Consider the following 15,673-nt stretch of genomic DNA (forward strand, 5'->3'; position numbering starts at 1 on the left):
CATAATACGATCGGATGACAGAGCGGGGGTCGGAGGTGATCGGAGTCCGGGCGGAAGTCCGGATAAGGCAGGAGGGAAAGGAGCAGGGGTGGTGACGTATTAGCCGGGAAAGGGGCGGAGTTCAGGGGTAGTCGGGTCGGGGTTGTGTCGGAGGGGCGGCAGGGCGGACTTGGGCACGGGATGTGACAACAACACATATATAGTATAATGTTACATAATTTCAACAACTGGCTATTAATGCAAGTGTAGTATAAGTTCACACCTGCACATGCTCCTTCATATGGCTTTCTGCATGGGTGTCCTACTTCCTGCATCTGCACTTAATTACAGACTTTGTATGTCATTCTTTGTAGCCTGTAGGGAGTACCTAATTTTAGCACTACTTACCCTTATTAAAGATGGGGCCCTGAGTGCACAAGTTGACTGTGTGCTGGTGCAAGCCAGCATTAATAATGATTCTGTGATTAATCTTCAGAGACTTCCACCTTCTGCTGTGCAGATTAGGGGCATGGCCAACTTGAACACTTGCACATGGTTAGTGCCCATATATGGCCAAAACTTGCATATAGCCAATGTTTATACACAATAGTAGTCAGACTCAGACAAGCTGAGCTAGAAACTGTCCTTTTTGTATTGATACATGATTGAGTACTAGATACTCATAATGCCATCAATTTCTCCTGAAACAGCCTGCTCTTATATCATGTCTTCTCCACTAAGTATACTATGCAGTGTGGGCTGTGTACCAGTCACCAGTGTTGTCATATCCTGTGCTGAAGTCCCTCAAGCCCAACCCAACCCTAACCAGACTTTCTCTGAACTCCACCCCCTTTTCAAATTATGACCTTATCACCCTCTTTCTATTAATCATACCTTACTTGGACTTCTGATTAGACTCTGCTTGCTTCTGGACTTCTGCTCTGTCATTCACTCATATTATTCCTGGCCACGAGAAGTGGACAGGTCTGTAGGGCAGTAATTGCAAAGTCTTTAGGAGTGGAAGAGTGGTGCCAGACGCCCAGAGAAGTGTTTCAGGTGTTGATATAAAAAGCATGTTGTGTGCACACATTGATATAAAAGGTATGTGGTGTGCACGGGTGCGTCATGTGGTCGCGGTAAGGGTTAATGTCAGTGCTTTGTGTTCATTCAATGGAGAGCCATGCGATGCAGATGCAGTCTGTACGTTCCATATGGAATATTGTGTTGCGTACACATGCCACATGGGGTGTCACGTGCCCGTGCTGTGTGACATTGGAGGAAAAAAGTGGGTATTTGTTGCACGAAGACAGGGTTTCGAACTAATACTGTGAGTCAAGGCTGTTGGTTCACTTATCCCATAGACTAAGAGACTTTTCTGTGGTAATACATTCATATAGATTTCATGGAGCGTTTCATGTATATGTGGTGTGGTGGTGCCAGTTTTGTAATGATTGAGGTGGAGGATGAGGTGTTGGATGTGTGTATGTCAGTAGGATGTAGGGTCATGTCTGCCATTGGGTTTACATCAGTGACAGGCCATATTCAGGTTCTGCGGACTGAGACATAAGAGATCGGAAGGCAGCGAAGACAGTGAGGTAGAGGAGGGCCCGCGGGAGGACAAGGACACTGGCCTTGCAATAGGATGGCAAGGTCGAGTGTAAACTCTATGAATGCAAAGTTAGGAGATAGATGACTAACCACTACGTTCTGGAGTTCATGCAACCCAGGAGACACTTCTTGATGACCAGTGCAGGGTTGTCCTCCGAACTGACTTGTAGGGAATGTTAGGATGTTCCGCGAGCTACGGTGGTTACTTTGTTTGCTCCTCGTAAGGAGAGCATGTACACCGGGCATTCAGTCCAAATGCTTTGTCAGATGTTGTATAGCTTTCATCATTCTTTGTTTAGAAAGTTCTCACACTTGTTCAGCCGAACAGTCACCATTATCATCTGTACGCCCGTTTTACAGTAGTGTGTTAGTGCTGAAGTTTGCAGACACATCGCTTTCAACATCATCAGCAAATGGGGGAGTTGACGACAGGGAAATACGGGCAAGATGGTGTGTGCAGAGCGAGACAGACTCCGGTCCAAGTACTGGGCATCTACATTGCCTGATTGGGAACCATCTATCCGACAGCTGCCTATATGATTCCATCCGACTCGAAGCTCGATTACAATGAGCCAACAGTTTGTTCTAATAATGACATGGCATGATCAGTTGTTATGCATGCCTGAGAGACTCAGTTTGAGAAGATTTCTGCTTGTGCGCGCACATCAGGAGGTGACTCGAGCGCAAACCTGAGCATACAGAACGTCATCATCCTCGTGCACATCCTCGTCTTGGTCTCTACAATGTACATCGTGACCATATATGTCGTCGTTGTCACCACCAGCCATATTACATATTATCTGAAAGAAATTGCAAGGCTGAAACGCGCCCACATGATGTGAGCGTGCCGTATGACACGCACATGTTTTAGGCAAGTGGAGGATCAGCCGCTAATGGGTATCGATAGTGGCTGGCTCCGGCTGCTCCGCACTCTCACTCTGAGGCTCTTACCAGTGGCGGACCTCGTCAGGTGCAGGAGGGACCTCTCCGGTGGCGGTGCTCACAACGGACCTCGGTGTTCCTTTCTGCCTGCTAGCACAGCGTTACCTTAGAAGCCCCCAGGACACCTCCCTCTCTCACTCACTCTCTCTCTCTCTCCGCGCCTTTGGGCACTTCTCACTGGCAGTCGTCACCGGAACTGGGGTTCGAACACAACCAGAAGGAAACACGTGGGGGACCAGGAGGAACACATGTCGGGAGGTAACCGGAAGCCGGAGGACGCTCATTGGACGGTATGGCCCCGGTTCCTGTTCATGGTCTGTGCGTAGTTCCTGTCCAGAAGTCCCTTTTGTATCCGTAGCATAGCAGGAAGCAACCCCCAGACTCAGTTTCCCCCACACAGCACAGTTCTCAGTCTTTTGACCGCCCTACCGCAAAAACAGAAAAGTTCTTATACCGACCATCCACCGTCAGCACCATCTACCGTTTCTGACACCATCTCCGTTACCATCTATACCCTCAGAAGTAACGTCCGGTGGTTCTCACTGTCAAGGACCCCTTAGCCCCTGCCTACTGTCAGCCCAGTACCGTACCGCACCATCTACCACTCACTGCTTGCCGTCTGGTTCTCCGAAAAATGAGACAACTGGGACCTGTCCCTTCCGTCCAAGCCCCTGATACCACAACCATCTCCGAGTATCTACCGTCCGTTCGGACAAGTCACCATTGAGTCTCCCTGTCCGTTCATCCTGTTACGTCCCCCTACCACTATCTGAGAACTAGTCCCAGACCTTGACCAGTCAGGAACCTCATCCCACCTTGCACACTACATACCCTGTCCTGATCTCTATTTCCGCTCGCCGCAGTTAGGTTCTCGATAGACGTATCACCGCTCACGCAACTTTGGCAGGCGGGCTACATAATGGACCTCCGTGACACTTCTCCCTTCTCCCGCTTTTGTCTCTTTACCACCACTACCTGTGCTCATTGTTCTCGTCTGCTTTCCCACTTCTTCTCAACAATTGCAATCACACGCCATGTGAGCCATCACCACGAATGCGGTCACAAACAAGTGGCGTGCGCGGCCATCAAAACCAAGCACGTCGTCTGCAACAGTGGCCAAGAATGCCCCAGCTTTGATGCAGAACTCCCAGGGTTGGTCTCCGGCGGGGAAAAACTCTACTCAGGGCAACATAGGCAGCTGACAGGCCGAGGAAGGTGTGTATGTGCAACTGGGTCATTATATGCGCTCTTATCCTGACCTACCCCAGGCTGCCCACGCATAGACATCAAGTGCGGGCAGTTGCAAGGTACCCCACCACTCTATGTACACTACTACTACAAAATCATCACCGCTGAACAGCTCATTCATGTGATATGCCTGGTAAGTACATTCCAGCTTCAAACATCATCCTACACTGACCTGTGATCGCAGCCTGGGATTCGCTGGTGGGCAGTGCGAATGGCCACCCGCAGCGCAACTCCTACGGATCCACGTATTTGCACACCGTGCTGAGAACCGGCACGCATGTTGATGCTGCATCTGTACAGAGCGACCACAGCATGGTGTGCGATGGATGTGCTCAGGTATGTGGTGTTGTCTCTTCCACTAGTGCGCCAACCGTATACCCCAAACCCATAAGTCTGGTATGTAATGGCCTGAAGCTTACTGCGTGAGCAAGCATGCTGACGATGGTGGCGGCGCCTTGCTTCAATGCTTGGTGAAGATCACAGTGCAAATGGTGCAAGGCGCGCTCATCCATGCTGCATGACCCGTGGCACATCTCTTCAAGCTACCAAAGCCTGTCAACCAGCCGCTCGTTTTGCAGGCGCCATTGCCGCAGCTGTATGTGCTTGTGCCACCTCGCCGACTGCGTGCAAAGTAGCTCACAGTAACTGACAGGTACAAGAAGCCGGCTGTGCCGGCAGATGGCATGTTCAACCTGGCAGATCTGAAAGGTGATTTTGTGTCACTTCGCTCGAGTATGGCACTGGGCTAAACAACAATTATCGACATCAGTCATTTGTGCATGCACCACACACAGGGTATCTCCACTCACTGGCACACATGTTTGTGGTGTGCAATCAGGTGCATTCTCATCTCTAGGGAGTGGTTCCATTGTGGCTATTGCTACACCTGCGACCATGGCAACACCTTTGCGACGTCAACGACAATGATGATAACGGTTAGGTGAGTACGCTCTGGCTGAGTATGTACATGCACCCTTCACTGACCATACTGCTGAGTAGCATGACTCTTGCTGAGTCAAGGCTCCCTCCAACAAATGGTAAGCACGCTCTCTCCCTTTCAATTGCTCTCACCCATTTTGCTGATGTTCGCTGGATTAGTATCCTTTGCAGGTCTTTGAACAATTTCGCTGCTTCAATACTCTGCTGCCACCAGGACCCGTATGCCTCTTGCCCCCATGTTTTGTCTCGGACTCTGTAGCTCGGTGCCAATATGCCCGTGTATTGGGTTTGACTGTCAATGAATCTATTCAATCTTTAGACATCTTCCCATGCGAGTTTCTGTTGGCGATGATTCATGAAAGCTACTGCAGCTCTCTCTTCATTCATATTACTGGCTCTGTAAATACAGATGCATATCATTGTCCAACTATCTTACATGCTGTAGTCAGAATCCGATGGCCAATTACCGTGAACCGTCCTTATGGAATGCTTCCATACAGTGATTTATCTAGTAAGGGGAACATATTGTAAGTAAATAAGTATATGGTAAGTAAATTTGAGTGTCTGCATTAACCGGGAGCACACTTATAACCTAAGCCCTATTACTGGACCCATACAGGCCAATTCGCGAACTACAGGGTGAGATATGGCCGTATATCTGGGACCCCCGGTTCTGTGATGATACGTGAACATCAAAGATGAGGATATTGATGATATTTACACGTACTTTTGTCTACTCTAGTCATGTTGATCATTGGGTTCAAAAACAATTAGGCTGTTATACAGGCTTTTGTGTGGTGAATGTACATGAAACCTTAGTGTTGATTGCTCTTATGTTGATTCTACTATTGCATGCTGTGATTATGCCTCCAATGAATATTCAAAGTGGATATGTAGTGGTCTATAAAATCAAACATGTTTTGACATGATTATTTGTTATAGGGATGTCATAGTGACTACATTCATCCAGTTCATTGGGAACAAAGGCTAAGTCCATCTGTAGGTGCTAATTTATACCTTATCTACGGAACTATATTATATTACAACAGGTACCTATCTTCAAGCCATCAGAATGTACTAGGCCCTTATCACTGGAAGCCAGAACATCTAACTGCATCCGATAGTATTGCATGCTACCTAAGGCTAGGAGCCATCAGACGCTGTAGTATTCTTACGTATCTCCATATCATGGTGACACAGTCAGATTTTTTAGATGTTCGGCTTCTGTTTCATGCCGTACAGTTTGGAATGCTGCATCAGTTCATGCTCAGAGTGTGCTTCGATTTTATGGAAGGTTCTATTAATATTTGGTTGGAAATCAGAAGATTGTCTGCAACAGAGCAACTGGGTGATGCCTACTGATATCAAGGATTGCAATCAAGGTGACTATGAATGTCCACCAGCAAGTAGGAGCAGTCTGGCATTAAGAGCAAGCCATAGACTGCAGTTCTTCACTACAAATATGCCCACCTTGATATAAACATACACACATCAGTCAATTGAATAGCTTCTTCATCAAGGGTGAACATTATGCCTTGGTGTTCGTAAACCAGTGGCATCTTCTCCATTTCATGAAGGAACTCGGCAGCTTTTCAGGGACATCTTCTCCACATATGAGGGCTTCATGATTGATTGATTGTGAATTCCCATACCTTGAGAATGGTTTGAGAAGTCTCAGAACAATTGGCATATGATCATGTGATGCTATCCAATGACAGAGACTGGATATTGTGGCATTCTGTGATCAGAGAAAGCTGTTTCGCATTGTAGTCAGCATGGCCGTAATGGACGAGGTATACAGAGCTATGTACGGCAAGGATTGAGTTGTTGGTCAAGGTTTTCCTCTAACGAGATCAGCCTTTGCATATTGAGTGAACCAAAGTAACAAGGAACTAGGGGAGGGGAGGTTGATGGCGGACAATGAGTATCATGCATGTTTTGTATCTGACAGACTGCATGCAAGTGCACGCGTGATGTGTAAGGCAGTCATCTGGCTGTCCAGAATGTCGGCATGTGGTGGTAACTGGCACAGTATATTCACGTGGAACATACCAGTCCGGTAGCCACTGAACGAAGCTGAAGGTAGCACCGGCACCTTGCGTGAGAACACAAACATAGTCATTCCATTGTCTGGTCTAATATCTTTCTCATAGTTGTGTTTGTACAAGGTTCTTTCTTTTTTATGTCCGTGATAAGATGCTGCGTGTTATGTTTTAGAGGGGCAGACGGCTGTTAGCACTTTGGAGCTTTGCCGATTCCATCGATTGCACCAGGTAAGTGTCATTCACTGGCTGTATATGATGATCTATAGTGTGGTCACTGACCATGTTGTCGTATTAGCCTTTGATCTTGGTGTGCGCCATTTGTGCGAAACCTTCTCTGTCACGTCAGAGACCAGTCGTCGATGGTATTCAGCGTGAGACAAACCCTGCAGTACACGGTTACAATATAGGTCCAGACCTGCCATTCTTATAGAAGAGAGGGCTGCCATCTGCGGGCCCAACTACATTTATCCCCCACTATAGCTATGTCTCATCCGGTATACAACATCTCCTCTCGGCATGCAGCCTGCAATAGTTGTGTGGTGAAGAAAGGTGAATGTGATCTGCTATATTAGTAATGTCAATTATGACTAACGAGCACTACTTATCCAGTGAAATGTGTTCTACCTCATGGCTGGCCCGGTTGTTGCCTGCAATGCGAGAGACGTCACCTCGATTGCGAGTGGCCGTCCCATGATCTTAAATGCAGTGGGAAAGTGAAAAAAGCATGTGATATGTGGTAAGTACCTCTGACAGATCATGTTCGGTCGTATACCTCATGTTTGGTGTGAAGTCAACGGAACAGAGTTAGGTGCCTTGTCACACCGGTGGAAGATACGACCAATGACGATGTGTCTGCATGTCCGAGGTGCATACAGAGGAACATACCATGCTCGTTCTTGCTCAGTAAGCTTTTGAAAGATCAATCCTAGATCACTTTGGGTTGACAGATTGAAAACTATGTATGCAGAACGCAAAGCATCAGATAGGGACACCAATGGGAACCCTTCCGTTATCAACTCTAATGTTGGTGGAATCGGTAAGCACTTCTGTGGCTATTGTCTCATTTGTAAGAGTTATCTAACAAGACTACACAGACCAATGTACTGTGCGTGCTTGCAGAGATGTGTCGCCACCAGTGGAATACGTGTTGTCTCCATCATGTAGCAAAGAAGAACGTGCTATGTCATGGTGGAACATCTGTTTTGGGTCATCCAATTTGTAAGTGTACAATTGAAGGCATCGCTCCAGTTCATACGACTGCTATGTCTACGGCCAAGGCTTCTGATTGTTACTTCTATGATTGAATTGTTCTCCCTTCAGTTACAGGCTATCCCTTTTTGTTTGTTTATGTGGATCAGTCACTGCCTGCAACATCGACTTGTGTTGAAAGATTCACTTCTGTTAGCCCTGAAGCAATTTTGAGCTCGTTTCGCAGATAGTATAACTATACCGCCATGTAGTGAAGAATCCTCTGTACCAGTAGGTATTCAGTGTATTGTTTCCATTTGTAGCCAATCAATATCTCAATTGCAGTAGTTTGGTTGGTGAACTAGCCATATACGTGTTACATTGGCAAAAAGTCGAAAATGATTGCTGGCACATATGCACGAGATGAAGCACTGCATTTGATTGCAGTCTCTGGGCGCATCCACTGACTAACAGTGTATTGGCAATGGGGCCAATGTTTGTGCACCTGCAAAGCAATTGCTCGTGAGAGCTGCGAGCACAGCTTGTGTTTGCGTGCAATTGCACCTCTCGCACACGAGTGTGCTAGGTGGCAAGAGCCTTTGACCATGGCCATATTGCGAGCGGCAGTACGGTAGTAGGGCATACTCAGGTTGTTTCTGAGAGAAGACAGTGGTCTGGGAAGCACACAAGACAGGTAATAGGGATATGGTCATGGCATTATTCTCATATTCCTGGCCACGAGAAGTGGACAGGTCTGTAGGGCAGTAATTGCAAAGTCTTTAAGAGTGGAAGAGTGATGCCAGATGCCCAGAGAAGTGTTTCAGGTGTTGATATAAAAGGTATGTTGTGTGCACGTGTTGATATAAAAGGTATGTGGTGTGCACGGGTGTGTCATGTGGTCACGGTAAAGGTTAATGTTGGTGCTTCGTGTTCATTCAATGGAGAGCCATGTGATGGTGGATGTGGTATGGTACATTCGGTATCGAACAATGTGTTTTGTATGCATGATGTATGGTGTGCGCGTGCTGTTCAAGGCAAAAAGCGATCTTCTCTTATGGTCGAGCGAGCACAGTGGGTGCAATTTCTTAGACCGCTTATTCATTAAGCTAAGGGGTCTTCTGTAGCAACCCGCGACGTATTGTTCTGAGAAGACCATCCTACTACTACTCTCTTGTTCGCTTGCTATACCACCACCTTGTGATATACCTTGCTGCACGATCACGTCTGCCACTCCGTGAATCCCAATAAAACACATGCTCTTCAACACCCAGACTGCCCAACGACGCATGCACAGACACACAACACCACTCGCAGCTAGGTCTGCCCGGAGGGGCGCTGCCTTATAACACCTATATCCATCATTTATACTTAATAGGTTTGATTGTTTATATCTGCCTCATCACATTTGCATTCCTTCTCCTGCCATTACTTCTGTCAGACTTCTATTGGACATTCGGACTTTGTATGTAAGCCTTATCTTACAGTCACTTAGTTTCTCAGTTCTGATATCTCATTTATCTGTCCATTTGACTACTCAGTGACTCAGAACTCAATATATCTGACTTACTCCAAAACCTCCATCCAAACTCCCTCCAACCTTTCCATTGGACTTCTAACCTCTGCCCTGATAAGTAAGAAAGTCAAGCAGAGAGTTAAGAACAGAAATGTTGGAGGTCAGATGTTGGAGGTTTGAAGGGATGTTTGGACAGAGATTTCAAAGTGAGTCATATAAATTGAGTTCTGAGTATCTGAGTAGTTAAGTGAATGAGTGAACACTATCAGAACTAAGAAATTAAGTAACTGTAAGGTACAGTTCATATATAGAGTCTGAATGTCTAATAAAAGTCTAAGAGGAGTAGCGACAGGAGACAGAATGTAGATGTAATAAGGTGGATACAAATAATCAAATTAATCAAGTTTAAGTGATGGGACAAATATCATGGTATGAGTGGATGATATAGCAAAAATCTGGAAGCAAGCAGAGTTTAAGTGGAAGTTCAGATAAGACATGATGAGTAGAAAGAGGGTAGTAATATCATAACTTTGAAAGAGGGTAGAGTTTGGAGGAAAGTCTGACCAGAGTTGGGTTGTGTTAGCACTGTGCACACAAGTCAAACTCTGAACGGAAGTCCAAAGTCCAAAGTCCAAAAGTGCACAATAAGTGAAGACTTGGCGAAGTTATTGACCAACACCCGAAGATGTGTTGATGTCTTCGATTTGTGGAAGTCTGACAAGAGGCTCAGGAGTTTATACCAGAGCAAGCTACAAATAAGAGAGTCAAGCGGAGGGTTAGGACCAGAGACAAGAACAGAAGTTGTGAGACAGAGGTGGAAGTCCAATGGAGAATCAGATGGAGTTCAGATGGAGGTTGCGGGATAAGCCAGATAGATTGAGTTCCGAGTAACTGAATAGTCGAAGGACAAGTAACGAGATATCAGAACTGAGGAACTATTCAACTGTAAGGTATGTCTTATATACAAATATCCGAATGTCCTATCGGAGTCCGATAGGAGTAGAGACAGAAGGCAGAATGCGGATGTGATGAGGTGGAAGCAAATGATTAAGCCCTATTAAGTATAAGTAATGAATACAATGTCATAATGCAAGCGGATGACAGGGCAGATGTCCAGAAGCAAACGGAGTCCGAGCGGATGTCCGAGTAAGGCATGATGAGCAGAAACGAGGGTAATGGAGTTATAATTGAAAAAGGGGGCGGAGTTTAGAGGTAGTCCTGTCAGGGTTGTGGTGAAGAAGTGGCGGGGAATGAGGGACTTAAGCACAGAATGTGACAGGTTGGAGTTGAGGGACTTCAGCATGGAATGTGACAGGTGGAGGAATTTCCAGGTCCTAGAGAATGAAAGGATTAAGGCTGAGCATGGATCAATCTGTAGATGACCTGAAGCTGAATCTGCAGCTCATGGTAGATCAAGAGCTCTGATTTAGATCTGAACTGCCAATTGATCTAGATCTGCAGATCCAGATCCAGATCATTTTCTTTGATCCACAAGCAACATATGCCAAAATTCTATGAGTTATCAGAGGTATGGGTTAAGAGGGTGTTGACTGTATTGGCTGTTAAATATTAAATGGTCTGTGGACAGGTTTGCTGTAGACTGACATTATTTCTATAATAGCTTGAATGTCTGTATAATATATATTAGTCACTGATTGTAGGTCTTGTATAATGACTTAAATATGACTTGATAATGCAAAGTGGATCACTCGAGGATGCCTTACTTCATTCATATAGACATATGTGTGTATGACTTGATAAATGATGAAGAATCAACTGCTATTTTAGCAGTACAATAAAAATTGCCTTAGAAAGTGCTCAACTTCAGAGTGGGAAGAGATGGAGGAGAGAAAATGTTCATCTCCATCCCTTGAGGGATAAGGATACATATATTGTCTGTGTGGGAAATTCTACAAATATTGTCAAACATCATGAAGGCTGAATGCAGCTCTAGGTCACTTGCAGGTATATCTGCAGGTATTGTGAGCCAGATCAAAGGTTCAATATACCAATGAGCTGTAGACGATTGGTAAGGTAGAATGAAAACTTTATTGAATAGTGATATAATGTTATAAAATATGTACGTTTAATGCATATATTACTTATGGATCAAAGGCAATGAGCTGGATCTGGGGCTGCAGTGACCTGGGCCTACAGATCCAGATCAACTGACAGCTCAGACCTGCACAGCTCTGGATCAGAACTTTTGATCTGCAGGTTCAGCTCCAGGTCACCTGCAGATCAAGCTGTGCTCAGCCTCAAACATCATCTGAGCTATGTCTGACTGGACAATAGAGAAGAGACAATAGAAATAGGATAATAACATGAAGACATTAAGGAGAAGAAAATGATAAGTCTCAGACATAAGACTGTAGACTGTAGAGTGGAAAAGTAAAGGGAATAGTACAATAGTGCTTGAAAAATCTTTCAAGAACAATGGGACTAGACAATAATACTGAAGGACAATAGTCTATAGAGAATAGAGTATGCAAGTCCAAGTGTGACCAAAATACAGCAAGTATACTTTCAGCTATCTGTCACATCCCGTGCCCAAGTCCGCCCTGCCGCCCCTCCGACACAACCCCGACCCGACTACCCCTGAACTCCACCCCTTTCCCAGCTAATACGTCACCACCCCTACTCCTTTCCCTCCTGCCTTATCCGGACTTCCGTCCGGACTCCGATTGCCTCCGACCCCCGCTCTGTCATCCGATCGTATTATGACATCAGTATCCGCTGCCTACACTTACTAGCCCAGTTCAGTTGCTTCCGCTCCATCATCTCCGCAGTGTATCCGCCGCCTATACTTACTAGCCCAGTTTATTTGCTTCCGCTCCGTCATCTCCGCAGTCCGCCTCCTGTCTCTACTCCTGTCGGACTCCTATCGGACTTCCGTATATAATCCCTACCTTACAGTCGCATAGTTCTTCAGTTCTGATATCTCATTTACCCACTCGACTACTCAGCACTCAATCTATCTGACTTCTCTGCCAACCTCCATCTGATCTCCGTCCGACCTTCCGACCGGACCTCCGACCTCCGACCTCTGACTTCTGTTCTCGTCTCTGTTCCTAACTCTCTGCTTGACTCTCTTATTCGTAGCTTGCTTCGGTATAAACTCCGGAGCCTCTTGTCGGACTTCCGCAAATTGAAGACATCGACGACTCTTCGGGCGTTGGTCAATAACTTCGCCAAAGTCTTCATTCCCGCGCACCTTCGGACTTCGGACTTCGGACTTCCCTTCGGAGTTCGACTTGTGCGCATAGTCCTAACACTATCCAAGAATACTTGCAGATGTGTTCAAGTAACAAGATAGTTTGCAAAGAGCTTGTCATTTATTGACTCCTAATCCTCAGCCCCATTATTCTTCTTATTGCTAAGAAGGATTCCCAATAGCCAGTCTTCCTATACTGAAGCTGCATTCTGATGTTCATCTGATGGTCACCAGGCTCAATAACTAAATTGAAGAGGTTATTAGCCCAACTCTCCTGATCATTAAGATTGTACAGCTGGCTGTTCCCCATAACAGGTACACTTCTTACTTAGATTTGCCCAAGCTAAGGGGGTCACTCTCACTGAGAGCATCAGCTGCATCGCTGCACAGAGTAGTATGTCAGAAATTTAACCAAAGGTTCCAGATGCATCAGGATGTGATCCTGATGGGCTAAGCACACACTGGCATCCAGATTCCCATAGGCCCATTGGGAACCACCTGAAGATAATTGGAGCTTAGAGTCAAGTAAGCAATGGTTAATATCTGACAGCAAACATTGATTTAATATTGAGGCTCCACTAGGTCAGATATTGACCCAAATACATCAGAATGAGATTGCATTCCAATGTTTGGGCAAATTTTTGACATAGTTGTACCTTGAAATAGAAGAGACACGGTCTCATTGAGGGGGAGGATACTGAATGCTGTGTCTGGTCATACAGGACAATGATTAATAATGGGCTGATCAGGGGTAAAGTAAAAGATATATGACATGACCAAAACTTCATCCAAGGTGACATTCTCATTGAAGGGTTTTTGCATGCAAAGCTCAAAATGAACATTGAAGAAGTTAGAAGTGGATGTAAGAGACTGAGGTGCAAGGAACAGTAGTAAAGTGGGTATCCCCAACTTTCTGTTGACATATCATATCTCTGTTCATTATCATCATCAGTAGATTGTTGAAAATCTTTGCTGACTTAGCATGACTTAACTCAACTTAGCACAACTTACCTTGACTAAAAAGGAAATTAAATGGGCACTTATGGGCACTAAGCTGCCCTGTCTTAGCTAACTATGCCCCCAAAAAAGGGTATGCTTCATCTGTTCATAGCTTACTCAGTTCTCCTCACAATTTTGAGAGATGTGGTGTATAAGCATGCAAACATCTCCATCTAATTTCAGCTGAATTGACTTGGCCATTGTTGCAATATTGACCAGCACTTAATTTAGCTAAGTCAGCTAAGATTTTTGACAATCTACTGGTGATGTTGTGGATGTGAGGCTGGATGTGATCCTTGTGCCCAAATGCCTGCATTACACTGTAACTTAATATTAGTCATACTTTGTGTGCAGCTTATAGTTAGCTATTAGCAATGCTCTGAGTTAATGTCTCAGTGTCCTCTATTTATAAAGAGTGAAGTGACTCTGAGTTTGGAGTCTGAAGTTCAGAGTTAGATATAAGACAGAGTACAGACAAATGAGAGACTTAACATATGAGTGTCACATCCTGTGCCCAAGTCCCTCATCTCCACCACTTCTTCACCACAATTCTGACAGGACTATCTCTGAACTCCGCCCCCTTTCCCAGTTATGACTTCATCACTCTTGTTCCTCCTCATCATGCCTTATTTGGACTTCTGCCCAGACTCCATTTGCTTTCAGACATCTGCTCTGTCATCTGCTTGCATTATGATGTTTGTCCATTACTTATACTATTGTTTGCTTCCACCTCATCACATCTGCATCCTGTCTCCTGTCTCTGCTCCTATCAAACTCTGACTGGACATTCGGATATTCATATATAAGACATACTTTACAGTTGTATAGTTCCTTAGTTCTGATATCTCGTTACTCGTCCATCGACTACTCAGCTACTCAAAACTCAATCTATCTGACTTCCTCTGCAACCTTTGTCTGAACTCCATCCAATTATCCATCAGACCTCTGACCTCTGACTCTTGACTTCTGCTCTTGTCTCTATTCCTTACTCTCTGCTTGACTCTCTTACTCATAGCTTGCTTCAGTATAAACTCCAGAGCCTCTTGTTGGACTTCTGCAAATTGAAGACATCAATGCATCTTTGGGTGTTGGTCAATTACTTCACCAAAGTCTTCACTTACTGTGCACTTTCTGACTTTGGACTTTGGACTTCCTTTTGGAGTTCAACTTGTGTGCATGGTTTCAACAATGAGACAAAGTCAAGCTACAAATGAGGGGCTCAACATGAGAGGTGGAGTCAAGCTTCAATGGGTGAGGCAGAGGTCTGGTCAAAGGTGGGAGTCAAGAGATGGATTAGGAGGTAAGGTAGAGGTGTTAATAAGGGTGTTAATGAAATATCTGAACTGAAAATCAGATATATACTACACCCAGACTTATATAACAGACACGTCCAGTAGAAGGTAATGTTGCAAAAACAGTGATTAGTAAGTACTTTTTCACCTCTTGTATAACTGATAATCAGTCTTTGTGTATAATATCTGTTATCATGACTGTAGTGTGTCTCTAATGGGTTGATAATTATTACTATCCTGTTGTTATTGTGTTGAAAATGTCACTCAACTACTCCTTTTGAACACCACCATTCAATTTTGCCCTCATCTACTAATATTGTCAGAATGACCCTAGTACCCTATGTGTGCTGATATGCAATAATTGTTGCAAATTTGCAAGGGTAGATTTTGCTGATGTGTGCTCCTCATTACTAATACTATTTAGTGCTTCTATGTACTGTATGTAGCCTTTGATAATGATGGTCTAACACAAAGTGCCAAGAAACCTCTCTTGAATTGCCATTGCCACACTGCCCACTCTACATAAGTGTATCTTGCAACAATTGTGGACTTGCTCCAAGACAATTGACTGCTAGAAAGCAACCAAAATTGAAGTTAATCAATTGTCATCTCGCACATGATTCTCAGGACACTCCCCTTTCTTCATGTCAATTCATGAGTAACTGAAGGGACCACATATCATCATGAAGCAGTGCATAAAATATGA

At 44.9% G+C, this 15,673-nt stretch overlaps 1 protein-coding gene across 1 annotated transcript; it reads left to right on the plus strand.

Annotated features, from left to right (window-relative positions):
* Positions 1–3,903: 3,903 nt before the first annotated feature.
* L226DRAFT_576209 (uncharacterized protein) lies at positions 3,904–4,526 on the plus strand (the record flags this gene model as incomplete). Its single annotated transcript, XM_067685314.1, has 4 exons — positions 3,904–3,910; positions 3,962–4,113; positions 4,320–4,372; positions 4,430–4,526. 4 exons carry the CDS (start codon positions 3,904–3,906, stop codon positions 4,524–4,526), a joined length of 309 nt encoding a protein of 102 aa, XP_067529223.1.
* Between the last annotated feature and the right edge of the window lie 11,147 nt (positions 4,527–15,673).

Source organism: Lentinus tigrinus (assembly GCF_003813185.1).
Source record: "Lentinus tigrinus ALCF2SS1-7 unplaced genomic scaffold L226scaffold_58, whole genome shotgun sequence".
Lineage (NCBI taxonomy): Eukaryota > Fungi > Basidiomycota > Agaricomycetes > Polyporales > Polyporaceae > Lentinus > Lentinus tigrinus.